Source organism: Sorex araneus, chromosome 5 (assembly GCF_027595985.1).
Source record: "Sorex araneus isolate mSorAra2 chromosome 5, mSorAra2.pri, whole genome shotgun sequence".
In the NCBI taxonomy this organism is placed as follows: domain Eukaryota; kingdom Metazoa; phylum Chordata; class Mammalia; order Eulipotyphla; family Soricidae; genus Sorex; species Sorex araneus.
The window spans coordinates 121,053,798-121,078,806 of NC_073306.1; the positions used below are offsets into that span (position 1 = coordinate 121,053,798).

The 25,009-nt window shown below is 55.6% G+C and overlaps 1 protein-coding gene across 1 annotated transcript in view; it reads left to right on the forward strand.

Annotated features, from left to right (window-relative positions):
- The window catches only part of CTNNBL1 (catenin beta like 1), a 185,939-nt gene that overhangs the window by 63,688 nt on the left and 97,242 nt on the right, over positions 1 to 25,009 (forward strand). Inside the window, exons 5-7 of the mRNA XM_004612494.3 lie at positions 11,234 to 11,331; positions 20,073 to 20,166; positions 22,857 to 22,948. Coding sequence (XP_004612551.1) covers positions 11,234 to 11,331; positions 20,073 to 20,166; positions 22,857 to 22,948 — 284 coding nt within the window. The remainder of the gene's footprint in view (positions 1 to 11,233; positions 11,332 to 20,072; positions 20,167 to 22,856; positions 22,949 to 25,009) is intronic.

Sequence of the window (25,009 nt, forward strand, 5' to 3'; positions counted from 1 at the left end):
TGTCTGCCGCCTTCCCTGTCTGTCTCTGCTGTCGGCTGTCACGGCTCCGCTTCTCTTTCCACTCTAATGACTTCCCGTCTGAAACGCACACTGCTCTTGACTCATTCGGAATCTGGTGGGTTTGGGGTTGGGTTGTGTTTTTTTTTTTTATTTCCCCCCCCCATCTATTAATAACTCTCGGACAAGCCTTAATTGTCCTGTAGGTTCTTCCGATTGGCACGAGAATCCAGCCTGCTGTGTCTGTTGGTATATGAACCGCCTTTGTTTCAGGATCTTGCTTGGGAAGCTGTTAATTGAGGCAAGGCCTGACAGATTGAAATCTGGCCTGGCAGGACTCGGATCTGTTGATCTAGACGTAATCCTCCTAACAGACAGCCCCACGGGGTTCAGCCCAGAGGAGGCAGTGAACCGTCGTGCACATTGGAATAGCTTGGAAGACAGGAAGGCTCCCGTTTTGGACACAGCTGTGTTCCCTAATTTCTGGAGAAGGGAAGTTGCCCCTGTATTCAGCGTATACGCAACATTGAATATTTGTCGGAGGAGCATTAGAGGTCCCATTAGCCTGACCCTGAAAGAGCCTCCAATAGTTGGGAAAGATAAGTAAGAAGAGGCTGCTAAAATCTCAGGGCTGAGTGTAATAGAGACGTTACTGGTGCCCGCTCGAGTAAATCGATGAACAACGGGATGACAGTGATACAGTGACAGAGCATTAGAGGTAGACAGTCCAGGTTTGGCTCCCATCTCAGCTTCTCACGTGAAATTTGGTGACCCTCAGGCCCGTCTGTAGGAGGTGAGATAGCCTTTGCCGTTCAGTTCCTGAGACGCGGGAAACAGTTGTGCTAAGCACACAGTGGACACTCAGCAAGTTTCTCACACGTTGTAAGCACTTAGCACATGTTATTTTGAAGTGAAACGGAATCTGGCTTTCCCGGATTATTTTGTGATTTGTCTTTGCTGTCAGACACGCAGCTGCCTAAGAGGGAGAGGTTTTTGATGTGCCTGTGGCCAAGGTTATGCTTATTCGAGAGAGCTCTTTTCCGCTGGTCACCCTCTCTGAATCCGGAGTGCCGAGAGCCAGGAGACGAATGCAGGGGGCCTGCTCGAGTGACACTCGCGGAGAGTGTGCGGCCGCCTCATGTTATTTTCATCTTTCTGGTAATCTCTCTCCCCAGAGCATGTCTGACTAGGATCTCTCTTGCCCGATAATTCCTAGAGAAGTGAATTAGAGAACGATTTTACCGGAGGCTTCTTGAAGGGTGATCACCTGCCGTTTCTGACACGTCACGGAATGTGAGACGGTGTTCAGAAACCGTCTCTGCATCCCCGGATGGACTCGGCGTTTCTCCAGGGTTCGCCGTGAGGTTCTGGACTGTACTTGAGCCCTCCTCTGTGAGCGTCTGTCTGTGTGAGCTGCAGGAGGGGGCTCAGGGTTTCCCCCAGGAGGCCCGCTCTGTGTGGGTTTTCTGTCCCGGGCACCAGGCTAGGCCCCGGCAGAGTCAGCCAGTCGGCACTGTCGGCTGTCTACTCTCCGGTGAGCCTGGTCCCGCCTGGTCCTCATGGTGGCTGTGACTGAGAGGGTCGCAGTGACTGAGAGGGCTAGCTGTGACTTCACCGTTGCCTTCGCCTGCCAGACTGGTCCATCTTCAGAATCCAGATGACTCTGAGAAATGGCATTTTTTTTTTTCTTTTTCCCTCCATCTTTATTGGTGGCAAGTCCGAGGTTCATGTTCGGCTAGCTGACGGTCAAGGTCAGGTCATGCCAAGTCCCCTGATTTTCCAGTCCAGTGTTCTCTCTGGCGGAGGGTCGCCTTTATCCCCCCGTAGGTTTGCATAGGAATGAATCACGTGTGTTGTCTCTGGCTCTCCTTCTTCTTCCCTGCCACCCCCCCGCCGCCCCCCACCCCTTCCTCCCGACGCTTGCTAACCCCAGACAATAGTGGCATCTCCTGAAGGTGCTGACATTTTGCTGATTCACCCGCCTGGCTCCTGCTGGGGAGAAGACTGACACAGGCAGTGCTGTTCGACACGGGCACGCTCGGGAAAGGAAGGGCACAGATGTTCCAAGTTGTTAAGTTCTGGTCTTTGAAGAAAGGGGAAGAACAGCAAGCCCAGTCCCCATATAATAACGTTGACGTACCGCCATTCCCCTCTGTTTCTCGGGAGCTGAACTGGCTTCCTCCCGTCTCCTGCCCTCTTGGCATTTTTTCTTTTCTTTTTTTTTTCCAAATCTGATTTTTAATTACTTAATTTTAATTAGAGGCAGCAATTAGGGGAAATGTCATCGTCCTCCACGCAAGGTTCCTCTTGAAAGCGGCCTCGGGAGGAGGAGGGGCTCCGGGCTCGCCTCTGCCTCCCCGCCTCCGGGGGCAGGACCTTGTCCTCCCCTCGGCCTTGCGCTCAGCCGCTTGGCTTATCTGTGATCTATAATGGAAATTTTTCTTCCCGAGATGGTTGTTAACAATTTACTGTTGTACAGCTGGTAACGGCCCGCAACACCTTACCATGAATAAACAATTTCATGGCAGTCACGGCTTCAATTTTTTTAATCTCCCTTTAACTCTTCATTTATCCAGCCGGGCCCGTACATGGCCGGCCCCGTCCTCCGCGCGCCCGGGGTCGCCGTCGCTTTGTCCTTCCCCGAGAAAAACAGAAACTGTCGGGATTTTAATTGGATCAGAGGCTGGTGTGTTGTAACCTTAAGAGGCAGGAGATGTGCGAAAACAGCTTGTGCCTCCTCCTCTCAACCGTGAGAAGCAGCTTCCCAGTTTATTCTGGCGCTCTGCATCACTGCTGCCGGGGAGTGCCTGTCAGCGCTTCTGGCCGCGTTCCCCCCCCCCCAGAGGCTGGAGCCCAGCCACCGCCTGGCTGCAGAGTGGAATTCTGGGCCGTGAAGGATACCTCTGGGGGTGAGGGCTGGGGCGGGTGGGAGGGCCCCCCGCTCACTGTGAATGCATTAGGAGGGAGCGAGAAGGTGCGTTCCCACAGCTGCTGCCGCCTTTTTAGAAATAACGCTTTGTAAAACAATTTCCCCCCCTCTAAAGTAAATCATCTAAACATGTGTAGAACCTCTTCCTGTGAACCCTTTGGAGCCTTCCTACGGAAAAATAAATCCAAAGGCACAGGGCAAGGTGGTGATCTTAAGATCCCTCTCACCGGGGCTGGGGAGAGAGTACAGCGGGGAGGGCACTTACATTGCGTGTGGCCGACCCAGGTTCGATCCCCAGCATCCTATATGGTCCCCTGAGCCCCACCAGGTGTGAGCCCTGAGCACAGAGCCAGGGGTAAGCCCTGAGCATCGCTGGGTGTGAACCCCAAAACAAAACTGAAAAAAGATGGCGCTTTTGTGGCCTGGTTTAAGTCATGCTTACTTGGTCTGCCTAAAGGTGTATGTGCATCAAGGGTGGATGGAGCCCCAGATGGTGGCCGATTACCCCTTCCACTGCCTCTCTCTGTCTCTCTCTTCCCCTCCCTCTCTCCCTCTCTCCCCAGCACCGAATTAAGAAGTGTCTTATTTTCAATGTCATTTGCTGCTTTCTCCACTCGAGTGACACTCAGGGACACCAGGCCAAGGTCCTGCTGTCAGATCAGGGCGTGCACTGGCTTCTCCCTGGGGTGCTGAACACAGTGGTAGCAGCATCCCTCTAATTGTTGTGTGGTGATTCCCCAGGAGTATCCGGAAGTGCCTGGGCGGTCAGGGGTCAGGGGTCGGCTGGGGGTTGTCTGTCTGGTAGGCGTTTGATGGATGTGGAGGTCCGAGTACATTTCAAGAGCCTTCTCGTGTGCTCCGCCTTGGCGGGGGAAGTGGTCATTCCTCGTGTGCTGGAAACCGCGGTGCCCTCGCCAGCAGCTCGTGGTTGTCTCGCTACAAACTTAGTGGAGTATCAGGTCTGTGACTTTATCATTTTATTTTTTCAGTCACAGCTAGTGGGCTTGGAGGTGCAGCACTTGCCTTGCAGGTGGTCACAGAGGCTGCGCCCATTCGAGTCCCCAGCACTGCATAGTTTCCTGAGCAGAGGCCGGAGGAGCCCCCAGCTCTGCTGGACGTGGTTCCAGACAGCCCACCTGCCCGATTCTTTAGTGAAAAATAACAATGAGTAGTCTTGATCCAGTTCTGTCCAGAGTTGGCTTTCTCTCTCTCCCCAATCATAATTCGGAAAAATGAGGTGTCATCGTAACATTAAGACACTGGTGGCCAGACAAACAGGACAGCCGGTAAGGTGCCTTGGGCGGCTAGCCTGGGTTAGATCCTTAGCACCATGGGGTGAGCCCAGAGAAACAAAACGGGTCTTCCGTGCCGGGGGTGGGGGGAGAGGGTGCTAAAAGGCAGGAAGGGGGAAATTTGTTAGTTAAGGGTCATTGGTGCTGAGGGGATGGGTCCTTATTTAAAACAACAACAACAACAACAACAACACAAGGGCAGGTCTGGAATCATTTTTGGCCTGGAATCATTTTCTTATTTCAGAATTCAGTTGGGACTCACTTCAGAGCCTGGTCTTCAGCATTGTGCAAGGTCGGGCGGCTTAGCTTTCTGGGTCTGGAAGGCCCGGGAGGGACTCACAAGTCGCCCTGATAGATTCTGCGGACTGCAGCGGGAATTGGAAAACGAGGAGCAGGCAGTTTGTGGAGACCAGCAGGGAGCAATTGAACTTGAGCAGTCCGGGTCCGCCTGAGGATGGCGTCGGGGAGAGCAGACTGCAACACCCCAGGTGGCGCCCCCAGGAGGGGCCGAGAGCCCCAGCGTTAACGAGCAGGAACAGGGGACAGAGGGTTGGGGTCTCCTAGGGGCTGGCTCCTAATTGGGCTGGGAGGGAGCTGGTGCGTGCTCCAGTGCTCGCCTGCAATCACGGCCTAACGAGATCCGAGAGGCTCGAGCCGCTGTTTACTACTGGCTCTTCTCTAGAATCAGAGTCACGCTGCAGAGACGCAGAAAAGCTGCTGCTTTTTCTCACTGCTTTGTCATCGTGACCCCCCTCGTCCCCTGTGCTGCCGACAAACCACCCCTTTGGGTATGCCCGTTCAGCAGGCCCGGCAGATAGTCAGCTCAGGTTGAAACTGGGGGTCTGGGAAAGGGGTTTTGTTCATGTGCATTTTGATCCTGTTTTTTTTTTTTTCTTTTTGGGTCACACCCGGCATTGCACAGGGGTTACTCCTGGCTCTGCACTCAGGAATTACTCCTGGCGGTGCTCAGGGGACCATATGGGATGCTGGGAATCGAACCCAGGTCGGCTGCGAGCAAGGCAAATGCCCTACCCGCTGTGCTATTGCCTCTGCTCCTTGATCCTGTTCTTAAGCTGAGTTCCAGGTCTCTGGCAGGCTTGGGGGGTTATAGCTTGACCGGCACATTTCCCCCAGTAAATGCTGTAGTGCCCACTTGCTAATAATGGTATTGAGTGAGCATATTTTCTCCCTCCTAATTAGTTTGTCCTAGGAGTGGGTAGAATTAAAAGCCCAGGTTCATTTTATTTTATTTTTTATTTTTTTTGGTTTTTGGGTCACACCTGGCGATGCACAGGGGTTACTCCTGGTTCTTCACTCAGGAATTACTCCTGGCGGTGCTCAGGGGACCATATGGGATGCTGGGAATAGAACCCGGGCCGGCCGCGTGCAAGGCAAACGCCCTACCCGCTGTGCTATCGCACCAGCCCCTCCAGGTTCATTTTAGGTAGCTCGGTGCCAGTCTTTCAAAAAAGAGAGAGAAAAGAAGCTTTGTCTGTGTTTTGGAGTTGACCTCCATTTATTTGAGCTATATCTAATCACTGTTCTGGTAGAGGAATTAAAAAAAAAAAAATCTCTGTAAAGCCACACATTTGTTCCATTAAGCCAGGTAAACATGTGCGTGTACCGTAGCTCATTTTTCTTAAGGAGTCATTTTTTTGAAATGACTTTTTTTGTTTATTTCCGGCCATACCTGGCAGTTGGGGCCGACTCCGGGTGGGGACTATATGGGGTGCCGGGGATTGAAACCCAGGATGGCCAAAGTGAGTACCCTCCCTACTGGACTGTCACTCTAGCCCCGTAAGTGACTTTTTTTTTCTTTTTGGGTCACACCCAGCGATGCTCAGGGATTACTCCTGGCTCTGCACTCAGGAATTACTCCTGGTGGTGCTCAGGGACCCTGTGTGATGCTGGGGATCGAACCCAGTTTGGACACATGCAAGGCAAACACCCTACCTGCTGTACTATTGCTCTGGCCCCTGAAATGACATTTTTTTTAAATTGTCTCTCTCCTTTTAAACTTCATTCCATACGGACACATCGCATTGCAGACTAATGAGATTAACGCTCAGTTTCTGTATGAAGCCTCTACTCAGGCCAAAAACCAAACATCTAGAGCCAAAAATATACAACACAACACAACAACAACAAAAAAACCCTTGCCACCCCAACCCAGAAGTAAAGCCTCCTCTTTTGCCCATAGCCGTTTTGTCATACCCAGTGGTCCCTCTGACTCCCCCTCTTATTATACTGGCCTGTTGCCCCATGGTGGGCAGGAACCTCGGGAGTGAGCGGGGGTGGGGGGCCTCCCCGAGATGACAGAATAGGCTATCAGAAACTGTGTTTTAGTAATTCGCAGGGAGACAGGCTCTCTGTTTTCCTATTATGCTGGGGCAGGAGAGCCTTTTACCTTGTGAAATGAAATTGTAACTACAGCGGGAAAACCCATCGGCGGGGGAAGGAACACTGGGAGGGCGGCGGGCCAGGCTGGATTTTCTCATCAAGACAGAACCTCTGCGCCTAACTTCAGTTTCCGCTCTCCTTCCCCTCTGTCTCGCCTTTAAATGACCACCGTCCCCTGGGTCACGTCATTCTAGCCCCCGGGCTTGATGGTGACGATGAGGGACTCGGTCCTAGCTAGGAAGCTGGAGTGCTGCCTCGTGTAGAGTTGGTGTTTCTGCTAGAATCTGGTAGCAGGAGAGGTCGTTCAGTGGGTGGGGCACTGGCCTTGCAAGCAGCCAGCTCAGGTTCCGTCCCCGGCACCCCCTAAGTCTCCCGAGTCCACTAGGAGTGATCCCTGAGCACAGAGCCTAGAGTGAGACCTGAAAACCACCAGGTGTGGCCCCCAAATCCAAGGGGTGTAGGGGGTGGGATGGAAGCCTATGGGGGGGGGGGGTTGTTGATGCGATGTCCATTATACCCGGTAGACCAGTAGATGGGAACTTCTTGTTTGACTTTTTTTTTTTTCTTTTTTGTGTCACACCCGGCGATGCACAGGGGTTACTCCTGGCTCTGCACTCAGGAATTACCCCTGGCGGTGCTCAGGGAACCATATGGGATGCTGGGAATCGAACCGGGTCGGCTACGTGCAAGGCAAATGCCCTACCTGCTGTGCTATCACTCCAGCTCCTTGTTTGACTTTTTAACGGAGTTAGGAATATCGGCAGAGAGATTCACCAGAATGTTAGAGGAAATGCCTTTCTTTCCTTGGTAACAGGCCTTTGTCACATTCTTACCAAAATCCACCACCAGTTTTTTTTCCTTCCCCCATTTTTTTGTTTGTTTGTTTGTTTTTTTAAGTTTCTGGGTTTAATGGTCCCCCCTTCGTGGGCCCGGATAAGCCTGATCAAAGGAAAAGACGATCCGTGGCCGTAAGATCTGTAGAGACCGAGGGAAGACTTGATCAGGGTGAGTGTGCGTGGCGCTGCTGAAATACAGAATTAGATCCTCCAGCCCATCGTGACCCAGAAAGGAGGCCGGTGCTGCTATCAGCTTAAGTTGGCGGTTTCAGAGGCATTAGGAGACGTGTCCCCGGGAGCGAGGACGGCGGCCGTTCGTGGCTTTTTCTATAGTCAGTGTTTGGGCTTTTGTCTCTCTAGTGCTTTCACGTGTGCTCAATATTTGGCTTCCTCAGCCCTTGCCACGTGACCTCAGTCTCTGCGTTGAGCTGCTCCGTGAGCGAGACGGGGACAGAGGTCACGGGCAGCGTTTCGCAGACAAGGAAGCTGAGATTCGAGGAACTAGGGTCCGCTCTGAGTCCTGGTGGTCTCCGCTTCAGTTTCTGCCCCGCGCTGTTGAGGCTTCGCCTGGTAACATCGCCACGTCCCCGGACGCCAGCCCTGACCCACGCCTGGTGTCGCCCCATGGATGCAGGGGCAGGGGGCCTACGCCGGGCTTACCCTCTGCTCTCTCGGCGCCCACTGGATGGACCGACAGAGGGAGTGGTGTTGAGTTTGCTAAACGGGCACACCGTAGCAAGATCTTTGTTTTTTCTCTCATTTTGGCGACTTTTCAGGAGGAGAAATACAGACGTTCCTTAGGTGAGGAGAATGAGAGTGGCCGCTGGTTTTGTTGTTATTGTTGCTGCACGTTTCCCTGGAGTTTTTACTCACTCGTGCTGGAAATAAAAGACAGTGCTTTCCTCGCGGGGGCCGTGTGTCCAGAAGCTCCCTGATTCTGGTTCTGCTTAAGTCTGGCGTCCGCCCTCGTCTGCTGGCAGAGCGTGTGCAGACGGAGACGCTGCCCGGGAGATCAGAGAGGCCCTAGCTCTCCCCTGACCGTCCCAGCGACTTTTAGGTGAGCTGCTTAAGTACCATGGGCCGGGGACACGTGACAGTGCTGTGGTGGGGACACCCAGGTGTGAATGATCCTTTAGAGTGGGGGGGTTTCTTCCCTCCCTCCTTCCTTCCTCCCTCCCTCCTTCCCTCCCTCCCTCCCTCCCTCCCTCCCTCCCTTCCTTCCTCCCTCCCTCCCTCCCTCCCTTCCTTCCTTCCTTCCTTCCTTCCTTCCTTCCTTCCTTCCTTCCTTCCTTCCTCCCTCCCTCCTTCCCTCCCTCCCTCCCTTCCTTCCTTCCCCCCCTCCCTCCCTCCCTCCTTCCCTTCCTTCCTTCCTTCCTTCCTTCCTTCCTTCCTTCCTTCCTTCCTTCCTTCCTTCCTTCCTTCCTTCCTTCCTTCCTTCCTTCTCTCTCATGAACTCCACATTACTTTTTTTTTAATTAAATTTTTTTTTCTTAGAGTTGTTCACAGTACTTGTTCACATTCAATATTTCAACCCCAATCCCACCACCAGTGCACCTTCCCGCCTCCATGACTTTGAATCTTCCCACCACCGCCACCCCAGCCTGCCCCTTAGGCAAATGCTAAATCTTTTCTGTTGCTTGCCATGAATACTATGAGATGTGACAAGGCCGTAAAAGTAGCTGCCCACTCCTGGAATCCTAAAATTTTTAAATATTTGGGGTCTGGAGGCATCTCTGTGGCATGCGCTGCTCTCTGGAGATTCATTTGTGAGCCTCTGAATCGTGGCCATTAATGCGCTTAAATGGCGCCCAGAGGCAGTTCTTGGGCGTGACTGCCAGGAAACCGGCAGGGAGGGGAGATGGGGGGTCACCCCTCCCCGACTCTCTGACGCCTGGAGTTTTCAGTCGAGGGTCCCGCATACCTGGGTTTCTCGGCAGGTTCATTCTCAGGCCTGGGGGTCTCCGGACAAGCCTGTGAGGGTCGGCCGTGAGTGTGGCGGCACTTGGTTTCTGGAGGTGTGTGGCTGCCTGGGCTCATCGGGGGCAGGCGGAGGTTCGAATCTGCCCCAGAGTGGGGGGTTTCTGATGGCGCCCACCACCGTCCTTAGGGGGAGGCCTGGTTCCCACTCGGCAGGTGTGGCTTGAGGCTCATGGGTGGTTTTTCTTGTCTTAATCAACTCAGTACGTGTTGGGGTTTGCTGTATGTCGACTGTCATGCTTGGTCTTTTGTGTCAACAGTTTTTAGTCAGTTTGTTAATAAAATACACACACACACACACACATATACACACAGGAGTGAGTTTCCCTTTGGGGTATTTATCTATCTCATGTTTGGACACAATCAGCTCATTGATTCATTAAGGCAGCCGGACAGTCTGGAGGAAGAAAATGAACCTTCTTATTTTTACCCCCCGAGATGTTCATCAGATGCCCGGAGTGGGGCTGGCAGTCAGCAAGTCCTGTCATCCCGCCTCCCTTCTGCCCCCTGCCCCTCCCCTTACACTCCTCCCTTCTGCCCCCTGCCCCTCCCCTTACACTCCTCCCTTCTGCCCCCTGCCCCTCCCCTTACACTCCTCCCTTCTGCCCCCTGCTGGTCCCCTTACACTCGAGTGCACCCCGCACACAGCTGTTACCTTCCTGGAGCTCGGGTTTGGCTTTCCCGCTCTCCCCTCAGCCCGCCTCAGCCCCCTCTCCTCTCCGCAGGCTCTTTAGACTTGTCATCTCTGCCGTGTCCCCTCCGAGGCTGCCCGCCCCCGTCTCTGCAGACCCCTGCCCTCTGCCCAGCCTTCTAGAACGTCCCTCCGAATCTCCAGCTGCCCGAGACCCTTTTCCCAGCGGCCCCTCGTCCCTGTCATTTATATTCCTCATTTGTTCCACGTGGCTTCTTGCTCGCCGGTGCCTTGGATGTCCCTTCCCCGTTTCACTGTGGAGAGAAAGTGAGGCCCAGAATGAAGAATGGATTTGCCGTCGCCGCCGTCAAAGGCATTTGGCAAACTCGGATGATCAGAGCCTGTGGATTATTATTCACCACAGGCATTTGGTAGATGCAGATTACTCAGCGGCCAGCACGGGGGTGGGGGCCGGGGCCGAGACTTCATCCTGCCTTGCAGGGTCCAAGTGTGGGTTTCCTTTCCCTTCATGTGTCCTGCTGTCATCCCTTGCGCCCCGTGCGGCCGCCCTTTACTCCTCCCGCTGCTTTTTCCTTTGCCGGGGGCCAGAGCGGTCGGGTACCCAGGGAAAGGGAAGTCGATGAGGTCTGTGGCGGCCCTGCCCGCCGCCTTCCCTCCGCCTTTCCCCACCAATTTCGGCCTGCTCGGGTCTCCTCGCGCTCCCCGGTGGGTGCTCGCCCTCTCGGTCTCAGAAATCGTTACCGCCTCTGAAGGTGAACCGGCTGCCCGAGCGGCGGCCTAAGCCGATGCGGAATCCCGAGCATTTAAATTGCGAGCTGGGGTGAAGGGTGCTGGCCTGTTTCTCCCCTCCCCGCAACCTCCCCGGCGATCGGTTTGAAGTCTGGCGGCTTCTGGAAGCGCAGGGAGCCCGAGGGGCTACCGGGAAGGTAGCGGGAGGGGAGAGACTGTGGGAGCCCGTGGGCGCCGCTGAGGGCGCCACCGATGGCAAGTCGAGTCCTGTGGGAGGAACTTGAACCCCGCCCAGGGTGCTGCGCTCAGGGGAGAGGTTGCAGGAGGAACCAAGACGGAGACGCAGGAGCCCAGGGCTACGGGGAAGGGAGGATCTGTGGGATCTGACCGAGTGCGTTTGAGTCCCTTGACGTTTTCCCACATGTGTCCATCGCGGTGGTGGATTTGCTCCAGGAGCTAACGGACATCGACACCCTGCACGAGAGTGAGGAGGGGGCGGAGGTCCTCATCGACTCTCTGGTAAGTCTCAGCAGCGAGTCTGGGCCACGGCCTTGCCTTGGCACGTGGCCGACCCAGGTCCCATCTCCAGCGTTCTCAGGTGTCCGAGCACCGAGTCAGGGGTCAGCCCTGAGCACCACCGGGGGTGGCCCCCAAACCCAAATAAACAAGTAAACCTGGTGATGGCAAGTGTGGTCGCAGAGGCGCCGTTGGCACTGTCTGCGTGCCGTGGGGCGGGTTTCAGGGCTCAGCTGAACGGGGAGGCGGGGAAGAGAATAGACGTGTTCTCAGGGCCGGGGCGGCAGTGCACCAGGTGGAGCGGGTGCCTGGCACGCGGCAGACTGGGTTGGGTCCCCGGCATCCATTTGGTCCTGTGCACACCACCAGGAGTAATTCCTGAGTGCAGAGTCAGAAGTAACCCCTGAGCATCGCCAGGTGTGGCCCCAAAACAACAACAAAAAGATTTTAAAAAAAAGAAGTGCCACTGCTAGGGTCCTTTATCTCTTTGTGGCCGCGTCAGTAAGGGGCTGCAGAGGCCCTGGCCCCGTGTGTCTGCTGTGGACAGCCTGCCTGTCATCTCGTGGGACCCTCTCCGGGCCGTTACTGTCCTTATTCCCACTTCTGGCTCTGCAGTTGAGGGGAGGGGGGAGGCAGGAACGGCCGCTGCCGGGGCTCGAACCCAGGTTCTCTCCATCTCTGTGCTCTGCTTCTCCACCCCTCGCCCCCTCCCAAGCTGTGTTCCCGCTGACCATGGCCTTTGTGCTCTGAGTTCTCGCATACTTTGCCCCTTCACCCGTGTCGCCATCACAGTAGAGCCAGGGGAGCCCAGGGTGTCAGAATCCAGAACCATCTCCCCAGCCCACTCCGGGAGGAGCTGCAGCTCCCGCCTGCGACCCACAGCACCTCCCGGCCCAGCTCAGACCAGAGCCGCAGAGGCAGCGTCTCTGGATGCTTGCTCCAAGAAAGCCAGCGTGCGCGATGGTGGGAGCTGGCCAGGAGCCAGGGGTGCTCTAGTCCCTTCCCCAGCACCCCCGGGGGCCGACCTCCCACCAAGCTGCCCGCCGCCCCTGGGACGCGTGGCTTTCTTTCCTCTCTGCTGTCCTGGGATTTCTCCAGACCCTCTTGCTAAAATGTCCACCCCCGCCCCTCCTGTCCAGCCTTGGCCCGTGTGCCCCGCTGCCTGCTGGCATTTGGTGGGACGAGAGGGGCAGTGGCCCCTGGCTTCGAGGGCTGGCTCTCACGGAGAGCAGGGCGTCTGTCCAGCAGGGCCATCTGCGACTGGGCGTGATGAAAATTCCTAGCGCTGTTTTTCTTCCAAGTGCCTTCCTCGAGTGAACCGGCACATGTTTTTTATTGTTTTTTTTTTTTCCCGTGTGTGTGTGTGTGTGTGTGTGTGTGTGTGTGTGTGTGTGTGTGTGTTTGTTGGCTAGAAAGAATTAAGGACCTCTCTGTTCCCTTTGAGCACTGCAGAAAGGGGATGATGCTGGGCCGTCCTTTTGTTTTGAGACACCTCTGAACGTGCTGTGTTCCTCCACCATGTCCCCCCGCCCCCTGTGTCCCCAGCCTGTCCTTTGTGTAGGCTTACCTTCCAGGGGTTAATTGCAGTGGCCCTGAGCGAGCCTTCCCTCCTGGGCCTGGGCCGATTTTAATTACCAGCCTTCCCCTGTGTGAATAGCTGCCGGGCTGCCGCCTGTGAAGCCCAGAAGCAGCCTTCACACAAAAGCCCCCTTTGTGCAGCCCGTGTTGCCAAACCCACCAACAAATGCTGAATCTTGCAGGTTTCATTGTTCAGAAAGGAGCAGTTCATCCTCAGCCTGGAAGCCCTTGGAAGCTGCCGGAATAGGGGGGTGGTATGGGAGGGGGTTGGCGGATTCTGTTGGTTTTGTTTAGGTTTGGGGTTTTTTTGTTGTTGGTTTAGGTTTGGGTTTGCTTTTAAGGACTGCAGGGTTTGCAGCTGATGGGCTCACAGAGTCGGACATTCCTGGGTGCTCGGCCGTCCACTCTCGGCTTGTCTGCCGCCGACCAGGAGCCCCCCGAAAGATCAGGGTGTAGAGTCCCCGGAGGGCCTCCCTTTGTTGACCGTGCAGGAAGGAGTTGGATAAAGTGTCCTCCGAGGTTAAGGGGTGAAGTGTCCTCTGAGTTTGAATTTGGGGGCCCCGGACTGCCTGAGCGGAGGTGGGACTTCCTGTGCTGTCGGGCTGCGGTCTCCTTGGGGTCTCGAGTTTGGGTCATCGCCACTGCTGTTACGTATTGCCCCCTTCCCCCTCCCCCAAATGGGCAAATGTTTACTTGAGCTTTGCAGCAGTTCCTGTGGTAGCCGGGACAATAGGTAGACTCACTTCGGGGTAATTTTCTGAGAACGTGGCAGGCACCTGGCAGTTCAGACTCCATGCAGCCTGGCACACCTGGCCTGGAATGCTCCCCCCCACACCCCCCGCCGAGTCCTGTGAGGCTGCCTCAGACTCCTCTCCACAACCCGTGCTCCCCAGTGCTCCCCAGTGCTCTGGACGCACCGGCCCGTGCTGTGTGAGGTCACAGTGTCTTTTCGTGTTTGTCTTTCTGAGTTGTGTCTCCGTCGCTCCCCTGCAGTATGTCCCAGGGAGAGGTGCCTCCCCTCTCTGTGACCGGCCTCATCTGGGAGAGAGGGGCCGTGGAGAGGAAGAAAGGAGATATTGCAGATAGCCTTACTTATTTATTTTTTTTGCTTTTTGGGTCACACCCAGCGATGCACAGGGGTTACTCCTGGCTCTACACTTAGGAATTACTCCTGGCGGGACCATATGGGATGCTGGGAATTAAATCCTGGTCAGCCACGTGAAAGGCAAATGCTCCACCCACTGTGCTATCGCTCCAGCCCCTCAGGTAGCTTTAGAATCGTGTCTGTGACAAAACACCGCCTAGGTGTTGGCCGTTATCTTCATACAGGCACGATGCCTGGCACATGGCAACCACTGGGTGAGTGTCAGGTTCAAATGGCCTGTGCCGTCTGCCACATGGTAAAGTGTTAGACAGCGTTGAGTTTAACCAAAAAGGAAAATTTCCCCCCATTTCAACAGATGTCTCAAAAAAAAAAAAAAAAAAGCACTTGAGCAAATGCTAAAAATGAAAGCAAGAAAAATTTGGTGGGCTGGAGCCTAAATAAGACATGGGAAGACAGAGGTTTGGTCCTTTAGAAGAAAAACAGAATTGTAAGCAGAGCCCCTGTGTGGTGATGACGCCAGATGGGCCGCGGAGGGCTGTTGTTGGGGGCTGGCTCTGGAACTGGAGCAGAACAGGGGCCCGTGTGGAGGAGTCGAGGAGGGCATGGGCAGCGCTGGCATCCCCGAGATGAGGGATGAAGCCGCCCCCGCCAGGGGAAGTGCAGCCTGTCCAGGGAAGAGCTTCACAGGAGGCCCGTGGGCCCAGCCTGACCCTTGGGGAGCCTGCCCAAGCCCCGAACGCTTGTGGGTCTGGCTGGAGGCCGATGGCCAGGCCGGCGCACTGCCCTGACGTCCATTTGCCCACAGCCGGTACTGAGTGCATAACAAGATTCAACATACAGGAACTGGGTATGAACCAGGTTCCTACCGGGACTGACAGACGTGCTTCTGGGGAGCACATGTGCTCGCATACATGAGGGGAGGCAGTAGATAAGTGGGAGGAAAGGCGATCCTTTGTCCCACAGAGTAAAGCCATGCGGGCCAGAGCAATAGCACAGCAGGGAGAGCATTTGCCATGCACGCGGCCGACCTGGGTTCAACTCGCGACATCCCATATGGTCCCCCGAGCACGCCAGGCGTAATTCCTGAGTGCAGAGCCAGGAGTAATCCCTGAGCATCGCCGGATGTGACCCAAAAAGCAAAAAAATAAAAATAAAGCGATGTGGGAAATCAGCCACACCAGTGGCCAGGGTGGAAGCTGGCCTCTGGATGGCAGTAGGAATCCAGCCCCGCAGAATGACCCAAGGGAAACTGAGTCCTGGGTCCTGGAGCAGAAATGAGCCGGTGCACGGGGGCAGGAGCGCCAAAGCCCTTCGGTGAGCACAGAGCAGCAGGGCTGGGCCAGACCCCTAGAGGCCTCGGTAGCAGGCGGGCGTGGGCGGGGTTTGCTGCCGTGGGTGGTCCTGCCGTTTAGTGCTCGTCCTTGACTCGGGGGGCCTTTGCGGGTCTGTATCGGGATGGCGCTGGTTCAGGAGGCTCAGTGCTTCAGGGGGAGTGTCCCTCTCCCGTCCATGAGCACAGAGTACCATGGTCTTCCCACCACTGCCCCCCCCCCCCGGGACCCCGCCATCCTATCACTCCCCTCCCTTCCCCCTTTCCAGGGCCCCTCTGCTCACCTCAGTTCTGTGCTCACTTCGGGGGTTTCCCTCATTAGTGTGTGATCGTCCTTCTGTGTCACCCTGCCCCACCCTCCCCTGCGCTTTGGTTGTCGTCCTAGCTCCTCAGTAGGATGGGGGAGACCACCCCCGCTCTGGCGCTTACACACTAGCTGTCCTGTGCCGCTGTGGGGTCAGGCCCCCAGCAGCGCTGCCTCTCGGCTCACACTCAGCGTGCAGGGGTGCTGTCGGGGACCTGCCCTGAGTCACCCCTCGGCCAGCGTTTCCAAGCAGCCTCTCGGCAGCCGGCCGTAAAGGACCCAAGCGCCTAGGAGAGAAGCTTCCGTCTCACTGGGCGCTGGCACCAGCCGTCAGTTGTGTCGTGGCGTGTTCCTCACGGGAGTCCCCAAAACGACTCATCATTGTGGACTTTGATTTTTGGTTCCTGTTATTTTTTTTCCCAATATTTTATTTTTTGGGGTTCTTTGAGATAGGACACTCCAGCCTAATGGTTGAGAAAGTTTGTCGGCCGAGGTTGCACTCAGGAGAAAAGGCCTTCTTCCAAGCCAGCCTTCCCGGATTCCCCCCTGCTCCTGCACCCATCCTTCCTATCTCGTGGAGGGAGCCTGGTCCTGTTCCTGTTTGGTCTCGGTGGGACCTACCTGTTGGAACCCCCCTCAGGACTGAGCTAATGTGGACAGTTACACAGCGTGTCTTAAAGTTAGGACTCAGCACCAGTAAATGTTAGATTTACCTGCTTTATTTTGTATGAATTTATAATTTGAGGGGCATCCCAAGTGCTGCCCGGGAGCTCCAGGGCCACACCTGGGGGTACTCGGGTGCTTCCAGGACCACACCTGGTGATGCTCAGGGGCCCTCCTGGACCACACCTGGCAGTGTTTTTTTTGGGGGGTGATACCAGGGATCGAACTGGTGTCAGCTGCATGCAGGGCATGAGTACTGACCCCTGTATCCTGTCTCTGACCCCTATGTTTGTATTTTATGTAACTGTTATCACATATTTTGAAAGTTCACTGGTGAAAAAGAGTCTCAAATGGCAAAAGTTTAAGAAACCATGGTTTAGAAGGCTTGCTAACCAGCGACTTATCAGAAAACATCAGCCTTAAAACAGTCAGGATTTCCAAAGCCAGCGTTGCTCCGGCTGATGCGCTAATCCCTAGGCAGGATTTATGTTCAGTTTCTGACTTAGTCACTGGTCAAGAAAATAAATGAATGAATTAAGAAATAAGGCATGAAGGTGGTAGACCCACAGGGCTAGAAGGGAGTCAGACAGAATGCTAATTTGTGCTTCGTGCAAGATGATATCCAAGAAACTATGCATACTATAAATATTTTTCCAAGGTTTTTCTGAACTAAATGTATTTTGACTGCTTTGACCCTCCTGCAATCAGATAAAAATTGCATTTAACCCAGCTAAGCATAAAGTCTCACACTTTGCAAGCTTAAAAAGGTCATCGGTTAGAACTTAGATTTCCGTAGCAAGAAGAAAAGATTTTTCTCCAGCCAGACACCCATTGTCCGTAACCACTCAGTTCTGGGATTTGAATGCGTTGCTGCCTGCCACGGTCCCCACCACTTTGCAGAAGTGGCAGCTATAACTGAAAACCAAGGGAAGTACGAGACGAGTGGCAGATAAAAGCAGCCATCGGCAGTGGAAACTGGTGGCACATTTTGCAGAGCTGACGAGCGGCGCGGTCCCCAGCCGGGCCGGGTGTCGGTGCCTCAGGATCAGGGAGATTATAAGTCAATCAGAGTGATTTAGGGAAAAACAAACTGTGACATGGTTCATATTTCTCCCCCCAGACGTGTCTCTGTTTTCTCTCACATACTCAAATTGTCCAATTAATTAAGGAAAACAGCGCCGTGGATTTCTGGGGTGAAGATGTTGCCGGCTGTGAGATTTGAGAGCAAGATTGTTTATCTCCTTAGTCCAAGAAGGGCGAACAGCTCTCCCTGCATCTCCGGGCGCTCTCTAGTGCTGGATGGCTGGCTCCCTCATTCGCCACTGGGGGCTTTCCGTGTTCCCCGCGCCGGGCCAGAGAGGAGAAAAGGAGGGCCTGCAAAAGACACCCTTTTCCTGGTGATTCCGAGACCACACATCAGCCCCTGGTACCCCGGCCTCTGTCCCGGCTTCCGGACTCTTCCTTGAGTCTCGCCCGGGAAGAGCAGTGGAAACCTCCTGTCGGGCTCGGGGCCTCTGGCCGCCCCATCAGGCGCAGCCTCAGTGTGAGCCGTGTCTGGAGCAGCTGAATGGAATCCTCTCCCTCCTCTCCCTCCTCCTCCTTCTCGCTCTTTCCTTCCTCCCCAGCTTGCAAGGGTCCAGGGGCGAGAATCGCGTCTCAGGCTGGGTCATTCCCGCCCCTCGCCCTGTGACCTCGCTCAGGCCCCTTTAGCCTGTCTCTGTTCTCCCCTGTAGACGGCGGGGGTTGCCGACGGGGGAGCTGGTTCACGTCTTGGAGCAGGTGCCCTGCCTGTAGAAAAGCTGGGGCTCCAACCTCAGTTTCCCCTCCGCAGTGGGACCAACAGGTGTGGCCCCTGGGGGCCCGGGAGCGCCCAGGCTGTAACTCCCACAGCTGTGAAAAGAGTCATGCGGGGGCCTGAGAGAGAATACAGTGGTCGAGGCGTTGCCTGGCACGCAGCCGGCCAGGGTTGGAGCCCTGGCACCACGCGTGGCTCCCGACCTTCACCAGGAGTGACTCCTGGGCACAGAGCTGGGTGTAGTAGCCCCACAACCAAAGGGGGTGGGGGAACCACCCAGTGACACAAAACAGCTATGAAGAGCCCTGGGGTGGGGGTGGGGGGTGGACTGCTTGACTCTCTGAGCATGGCCTTGCTCGTGAGAGCACCAGGCTGGATTCCCAGCACCACAGAGTCCCCTGAGCACAGAGCTGGGAGTAGCCCCTGCGCCCCACTGTGTATGACCCAGAAGCAAAAAAGGAAAAAAAAAAGTGGGGTAAAAACCTGAGGATTACAGGAGAGCCCGTGAAGAAGTGTATGTCCGGATCTGACTGCAGCACATGTTTCTACATCGAGCAGAAGTTTCTGCGCCCGCCCGAAGAGCGAATCTGACTGCAGCACATGTTTCTACATCGAGCAGAAGTTTCTGCGCCCGCCCGAAGAGCGAAATCCCGGGAAAACGAGAGTGTGGTGTCTGCCGTCCAGCAGCCCGGCCTTTCTGAGGCTTGATCTCCTGAGTGGCTCCTCGCCAAGGGTGGCGCGAGTCGAACAAGGGAAAGAGGCTCTCGGGTGCCCCGGGTGCAGTCCGAACACAGAGCCTCCTGTTCCTTCCGTGCACTCTTCGGGAGGGCGTTTGACATTCACCAGAAGTAATCTAGACCTCTCCCCGCTGACCGTGGGCACCGTCCCCACTAACCCCTCTTCAGTGCAAGCTGCCCGAAGCTGCCCTCCGTCTGCCTAGTTCACTGGTGACGGTGGGCAGCTGCCTCCAGTGTCGTATGCGCAGCAAGATGAAAAGGACTTTCCTTCTAGATGCCTTTTGCTTATAGTAGCCCTGTAGCACTGGCGTCCGTTGTTCATCAATCTGCTCGAGTGGGCATCAGTGATGTCTCCATCACGAGACTTGTTGTTACTGTTTTTGGCATATCGAATATGCCATGGGGAGCTTGCCAGGCTCTACTGTGCGGGCGGGATACTCTTGGTAGCTTGCCGGGCTTTCCGAGAGGGATGGAGGAATCGAACCTGGGTTGGCCTCATGCAAGGCAAACACCCTACCCGCTGTGCTATGCTATCGCTCCAGTCCTTGCTTAAAGTTAAAAAAAAAAAAGAGTTGACCCTACTGTTGGGGACTGTCCATCACTTCATAGCTGTACGGAGGGTGAGTGACCTTCGAGTTCAGCCTTATGTCTTGGTCTGTGTGAGGTACGGCAGGCCGGCGACCCAACTCAGCCTCACGGTACCGCATTTCGAACTCTGTACCTCCGAGTGAACCGCCGGCCTGACTCCAGCTGGCCTGTTTGGGGGGGTTTCCGTGGCACCGGGCAGCAGGACGTTGTCGGGTTTCTGTGCAGGCGCTGTCTGCGCTCCCTGTGTGAGCACGCGTCGACTCTGCCTCCCTCAGCTCCTCTTAACTCGGGGATAACGGGCTGCCCGCGCCCTGCTCAGGGGTCACTGCGCGGCTCAGAAGAAGCGGGGGGGGGGGCGGGCGGGGGGTTGTTGGTGAGAGAGCACAGCGGGGAGGGACTTTGCCTTGCACACGGCTGGCCTGCATCCCCTGTGTTCTCGGAGCCCGGCCGGGAGTGAGTGAGCCCTCAGCAGCACTGGGTGTGGCACCCTCCCCCACCCCACCCCCAAAGTGGTTGGAGCTGGCTCTGTAGACCTCGGGGGCTCTGCTGAGCTCCGTGCCCAGGAACAAAGGGGGTGCGGGCACGGGAGCCTGGCGGGGCAGCTATGTGACCATGTCCCTCTCCTTTGCCTCCTGTGATGGAAGGTGGACGGACAAGTGGTGGCGCTGCTTGTGCAGAATCTGGAGCGCCTGGACGAGTCTGTGAAGGAAGAGGCCGACGGCGTCCACAACACCCTGGGTGAGCCGCCCAGTGTCCGTGTCTGTGTGTGTGTCCATGTCCCTGCCCGTGTCCGCGTGTGTGTACATTCATGCCTATGTCTGTGTGTGTGCACATGTATATGTGTCCATGTCTATGTTCATGTGTACTTTTGTGCATGTCTTTGTGTGTGTCCATGTTCATGTATATTTGCATGCATGTCTGTGTGTGTCCCTGTCCATCCATGTCAATGTGTGCCCATGTCTATGTTCATGTGTATATTTGTGCGTGTCCATGTGTGTGTGTGTATGTGTGTGTGTGCGTGTGTGTTGGGGCCTTCTGTTTCCCTTCCCCTCCAGCCACATCATGGCAGGAGTGTTTTGTTCCTTGTGTTCCCAAGCAGCGTTTTCAGAGCCGAAGACCCCCCTGCCAGCTTCTGTGTACCTGTTGCTCCTGCTTGACCCCGGCTAATGAGGCAGAGCCCCCGGGTGGTCGCTGACCTCCCTGGGCCAGAGCTGCTCCTCGAGCTGAGGCCTCTGCCTGCGAAACTCGGGGTGGCGCGAGTGCAGGGCGGTGTCGGGGTGCTGTGTTCTCGCCGTGGGGTAGCTTTTCCGCAGTCGTAAGCCCCTTCTGTTGGATTCCCGTCCCACTTCCACTTGGGTGCAACAACACACTTTGAGACAAGTGTGTCTTTATAGGACATTTTATTGGAAAAGAATTACTGCTGCTTTCCTTAGGTGTCATTCACCGTGCAAGCTGCCAGGGGGATACCATTGTTATCTTGGCCGTGCCCCCTCCTCCCCGCCTTCCCGCCACCTTCCCTCTGCGCCCCCCACGCCCCCTCCCAAATGAAGTTGCCACGCCAGGAGCCTTGTTTAAAACCGGGCTTCGAGGGGGTCCTCTTTATCACTGCAGCTGTCGGGTAGACCCAGCTGACGTCTCTCTGAGCGGCTTGAGGAATGAGCGAGGCCGGCAGAAGTAGAAATTCTGATAAGATTAGATTCCCTCTAGGCTGCTTTTGTGTGCACCCAGATTCCTCTTGTAGCTTCGCAGCTGCCCTCTGCGAAGATTATTGTAAAGAGGAGGGCAGGCCTCGCCCCCAGGGGGTCCGAGGAGAGAAGCCAGCAGTCCCTCGGCCTGCGGCTCAGGGGCTCGTCTCCAGCCAGGGTCCGGCCGCGCCCCCTGGCCACAAGCCCACACTGACTGCCCCCAGAAGGGCCACGGCACCCGAGACCCGCTGGGGCCAGCCCCGGGAGGGGCCCGTCTCCCGGCCAGGGTGCTCCAGTCTGTCAGGTCCGACGAGAAGCCCGAGGGGAGAGTGGAGATTAATTAGTCTTGATTCTCCTCCTGAAGAGGAAGATGGATGGGCCTGGGTCGTGCCAAGAGGAGGGAGAACGCAGGGTGACAAATGGTCTCGGCGAAGTTCGGCCCAGTGAACTTGATGGCCGTGAGGAGGGAGAGTCTCCCGACGGGTGTGGGGGGGCGCAGGGAGCAGGGAGGGGCCGCCCCGCCCGCCCGCCAGGGAGCGACTCCTGCAAAAGCTTGGTCTGGGCCCGGCTGTGGGGGAGAGCAGAACCGTGCTGTGTGGGCCCCGGCACTCTGGCGGGCAGAGGGATGGGCAGGAGCTTGCCCGAGCTAGGGAGGGCCTGGCGCAGCAGGGAGCCTGTTTGTCTCCTGCCCGGTGGGGCTCTGGGCCGCGGACGGTGAAGAAGACGGCAAAGGCACGAGAGGCTGCTCCAAGTGTGCGGATCCCATCCGGGAGTAATTCGAAGTGCTGTGAGGGTCCCCACCGCTCAGCGGCCCCCTGCCACCCTCGTCTCCGGCAGGTTTCGTGCTCCCCACTCGTCCTGGAACTTCTTCCCGAGACTGACCGTGGAAGCGTTTTGGAGCCGTGCTTTCTCTCTCAGCCCAAACCCAGCGTGTCCCGGGCCCCCTCCAGGGACACGGGGCTCTGTGCTGGAACGTCCCGGGGCAGGACAAGCAGCCATGGGGCTGGAGACAATTTTTTTTTTAAATGTTCCCTTCTTTCATATCACAGTCAGGCAGTAACTTTTTGTTTTGCACTTGGGACTTACCCCTGACTCTGCCTGCAGGAATCACTCCTGGTGGGGCTCAGGGCACCCTGTGTGGTGCCAGGGACTGAGTCCGGGTCAGCCGCGTGCAAGGCAAGCACCCCACCCACTGTGCTATCAGTCTGGCTTGCAGTAACTTGTGTTGACCTTCTTATTGAGTTTTTATTAAACAGCAGTTGGACCGTTGTAGGGAAGATACTTTGCTTGTGGGTCCCCGACAGCTAGCCCTGCCCACATGGCCGTTCCCTTCTTCATAGGCACGGCATTTTGTGCAGTGAAGCCCCTGCTTGCTTCCCTTAAATAAGAACTGGAGACCCAAACGGGTCATCCTGGAAAGGAAGACGAGTCCGTGGCAGCCCCATTCCTGGGCTTTGCCCCAGGTCTCTGCTGGCTCCTGTCTCTGTCACCTTTTTCTGGGACTTGGGCGCGGCAAGAATGAAGGAAGGGGCGGCCCCTCGTGTCTGACACAGATTACGGGAAATCCACCCCTTCTTTCCCCGGCGACGTAATCTCTGCAGGCGTGAGGCTCCCCTGGCAGGGGACATGAGAAGCACAGCGCCTCCTGGGTAGCCTGAGCGGGACAGGGCGGCGGGAGGAGGCGTGAACACCGCAGGTGGACGCAGAGCCGCCCGCCCCACTAACCCCCCTGTCTCCCTGCAGCCATCGTGGAGAACATGGCCGAGTTCCGGCCGGAGATGTGCACCGAGGCCGCGCAGCAGGGCCTCCTGCAGTGGCTGCTCAAGAGGCTGAAGGTGAGTCTGCTGGGCCGCAGCGCCCGCTGGGGACTCTTGGGTTGGTTGGTTTGTTTTTTCAAACTTCTCTCTTTGGGGGCCGGAGCAATAGCACAGCGGGTAGAGCGTTTGCCTTGCACGCGGCAGGCCCAGGTTCGATCCCCGGCATCCCATATGGTCCCCCGAGAACTGCCAGGAGTAATTCCTGAGTGCATGAGCCAGGAGTAACCCCTGAGCATTGCCGGGTGTGACCCAAAGAGGGGAAAAAAAAAATTCTGTCTTTGTTTCTTCCTCGTTCGTTTGTTTATTTTAAAAGGCTTTAAAAGTAGTCTTCAGTGCTTAGAAAATGATCTAAGCATGTTGTGAATGTGAAATCACATGGAGCAGAGGTATAACACAGTGTAAGCTTAATGCGTGGATCAGTGTCACACACACAATACACACACACACCCTGGCGATTAAGGAAAAATTTGGTCTAGTCAATTTCTTATATATGTGTGTGTATGTGTGTGTGTATACATATATATAAGAAATATATAAGAATATAAAGAAGTATATAAGCCCTGTATATATATAGGACTGGAGTGATAGCACAGCGGGTAGGGTGTTTGCCTTGCACGTGGCCTACCCGGGTTCGATTCCTCCGCCCCTCTTGGACAAGCTACCGAGAGTATCCCGCCCACATGGCAGAGCCTGACAAGCTACCTGTTGGCATATTTGATATGCCAAACATAGTAACAACAGGTCTCACAATGGAGATGTTACTAGTGCCCGCTCAAGCAAATTGATGAGCAGCGGAAAAACAGTGGGACAGTGAGACAGTGATATATCAGTGTAATAACATGTCTAGTCAGTCTCCTGCCTACGTCAGTGTCACACACCTGTCTGGTCAATCTCTTGTTTATGTCAGTGTCACACACCTAACACGCCCTTGCCTTGAAGGAAAACGTCTGGTCTGGTCAGTTTGTACCTTGTCATCTTTGCAGCCCCTGACCTCTTCCTCTCCCGAGTCCGGCTGTCCTTGGCTCCTGGAGCCAGGCTCGCGTCCTCGTGTGCTTCCCTCACGGTTCCCTCCGTATCTTCTTTCTTCAGTACTCAGCGCTTACCTGGAGGTGGATTTGTCTTGGGCTCACAGCCGTTGGTGCCTGGGGACCGTGCAGTGCTGGGGACGGAACCCAGGGCTCCCCCGTGTGACGTGTGCACTCAGCCCACTGGCCAGCTCATCAGTCCTCAGCACATTCTTCTTCCCCAGGGCCTTGGGACATTCGGGGAGAGGGACATGCGGAAGGAGGAAGTAAAGCGGAGTTAAGGGGATGGAATTGTTAGCAGGGACCGGTATTATTAGCAGAATACTGAAAGTATCCCGTATAACCGGTATTATTAGCAGGATACTGAGAGTATCCCGTATAACCCGGTTATTCTTTGCTCTGTGCAGTCAGCAATTTTCTGAGCTAATTGAGATTAACTTGTTGCGATTCAAGGATCCTCTATTCAGCCAAAATCAAAGGTTGTCCTGCCTTTTGAAAGGTGTTAAAGCGCACCAGGGTCTCTTGGAATCTTTGGGTAAGAGAGAAAGGGAAGGTGAGAGCTCTGGGCAGGCAGCCTGAATTCCACTGGCCCTAGGGGAGTCACTGGAGGCCCATTTGCTAGTCCTGCAAGCTAATGTGCCTTGCTCCTCAGGCGACGCATCCAGTCGGGGCCGTGTGTGGTCCTCTGGGTATAAAGCGCTATTCAGCTGCCCCTTAAACAGTTTTTCAAGGTTTTAGGGTATTTGGTTATTTTACTAGTAAGCCACTGCCCTTAGAAAAAGCTGATCCTGGGCCGGGAGCGATAGCACAGTGGGGAGGGTGTTTGCCTTGCACGTTGCCTACCTGGGTTCAATCCCCGGCATCCCATATGGTCCCCCGAGCACCACCAGGAGTAATTCCTGAGTACAGAGCCAGGAGTAAGCCCTGAGCAATGCTGGGTGTGTGACCCCCCCCCAAAAAAAAAAAGAAAGAAAAATTGGATCCTGCCTGGAACATTGACTGGGGTCCAGGTCGGCAAGAAGGTGTGTCCTTGCACGCGGTGCCTTGCCCATGC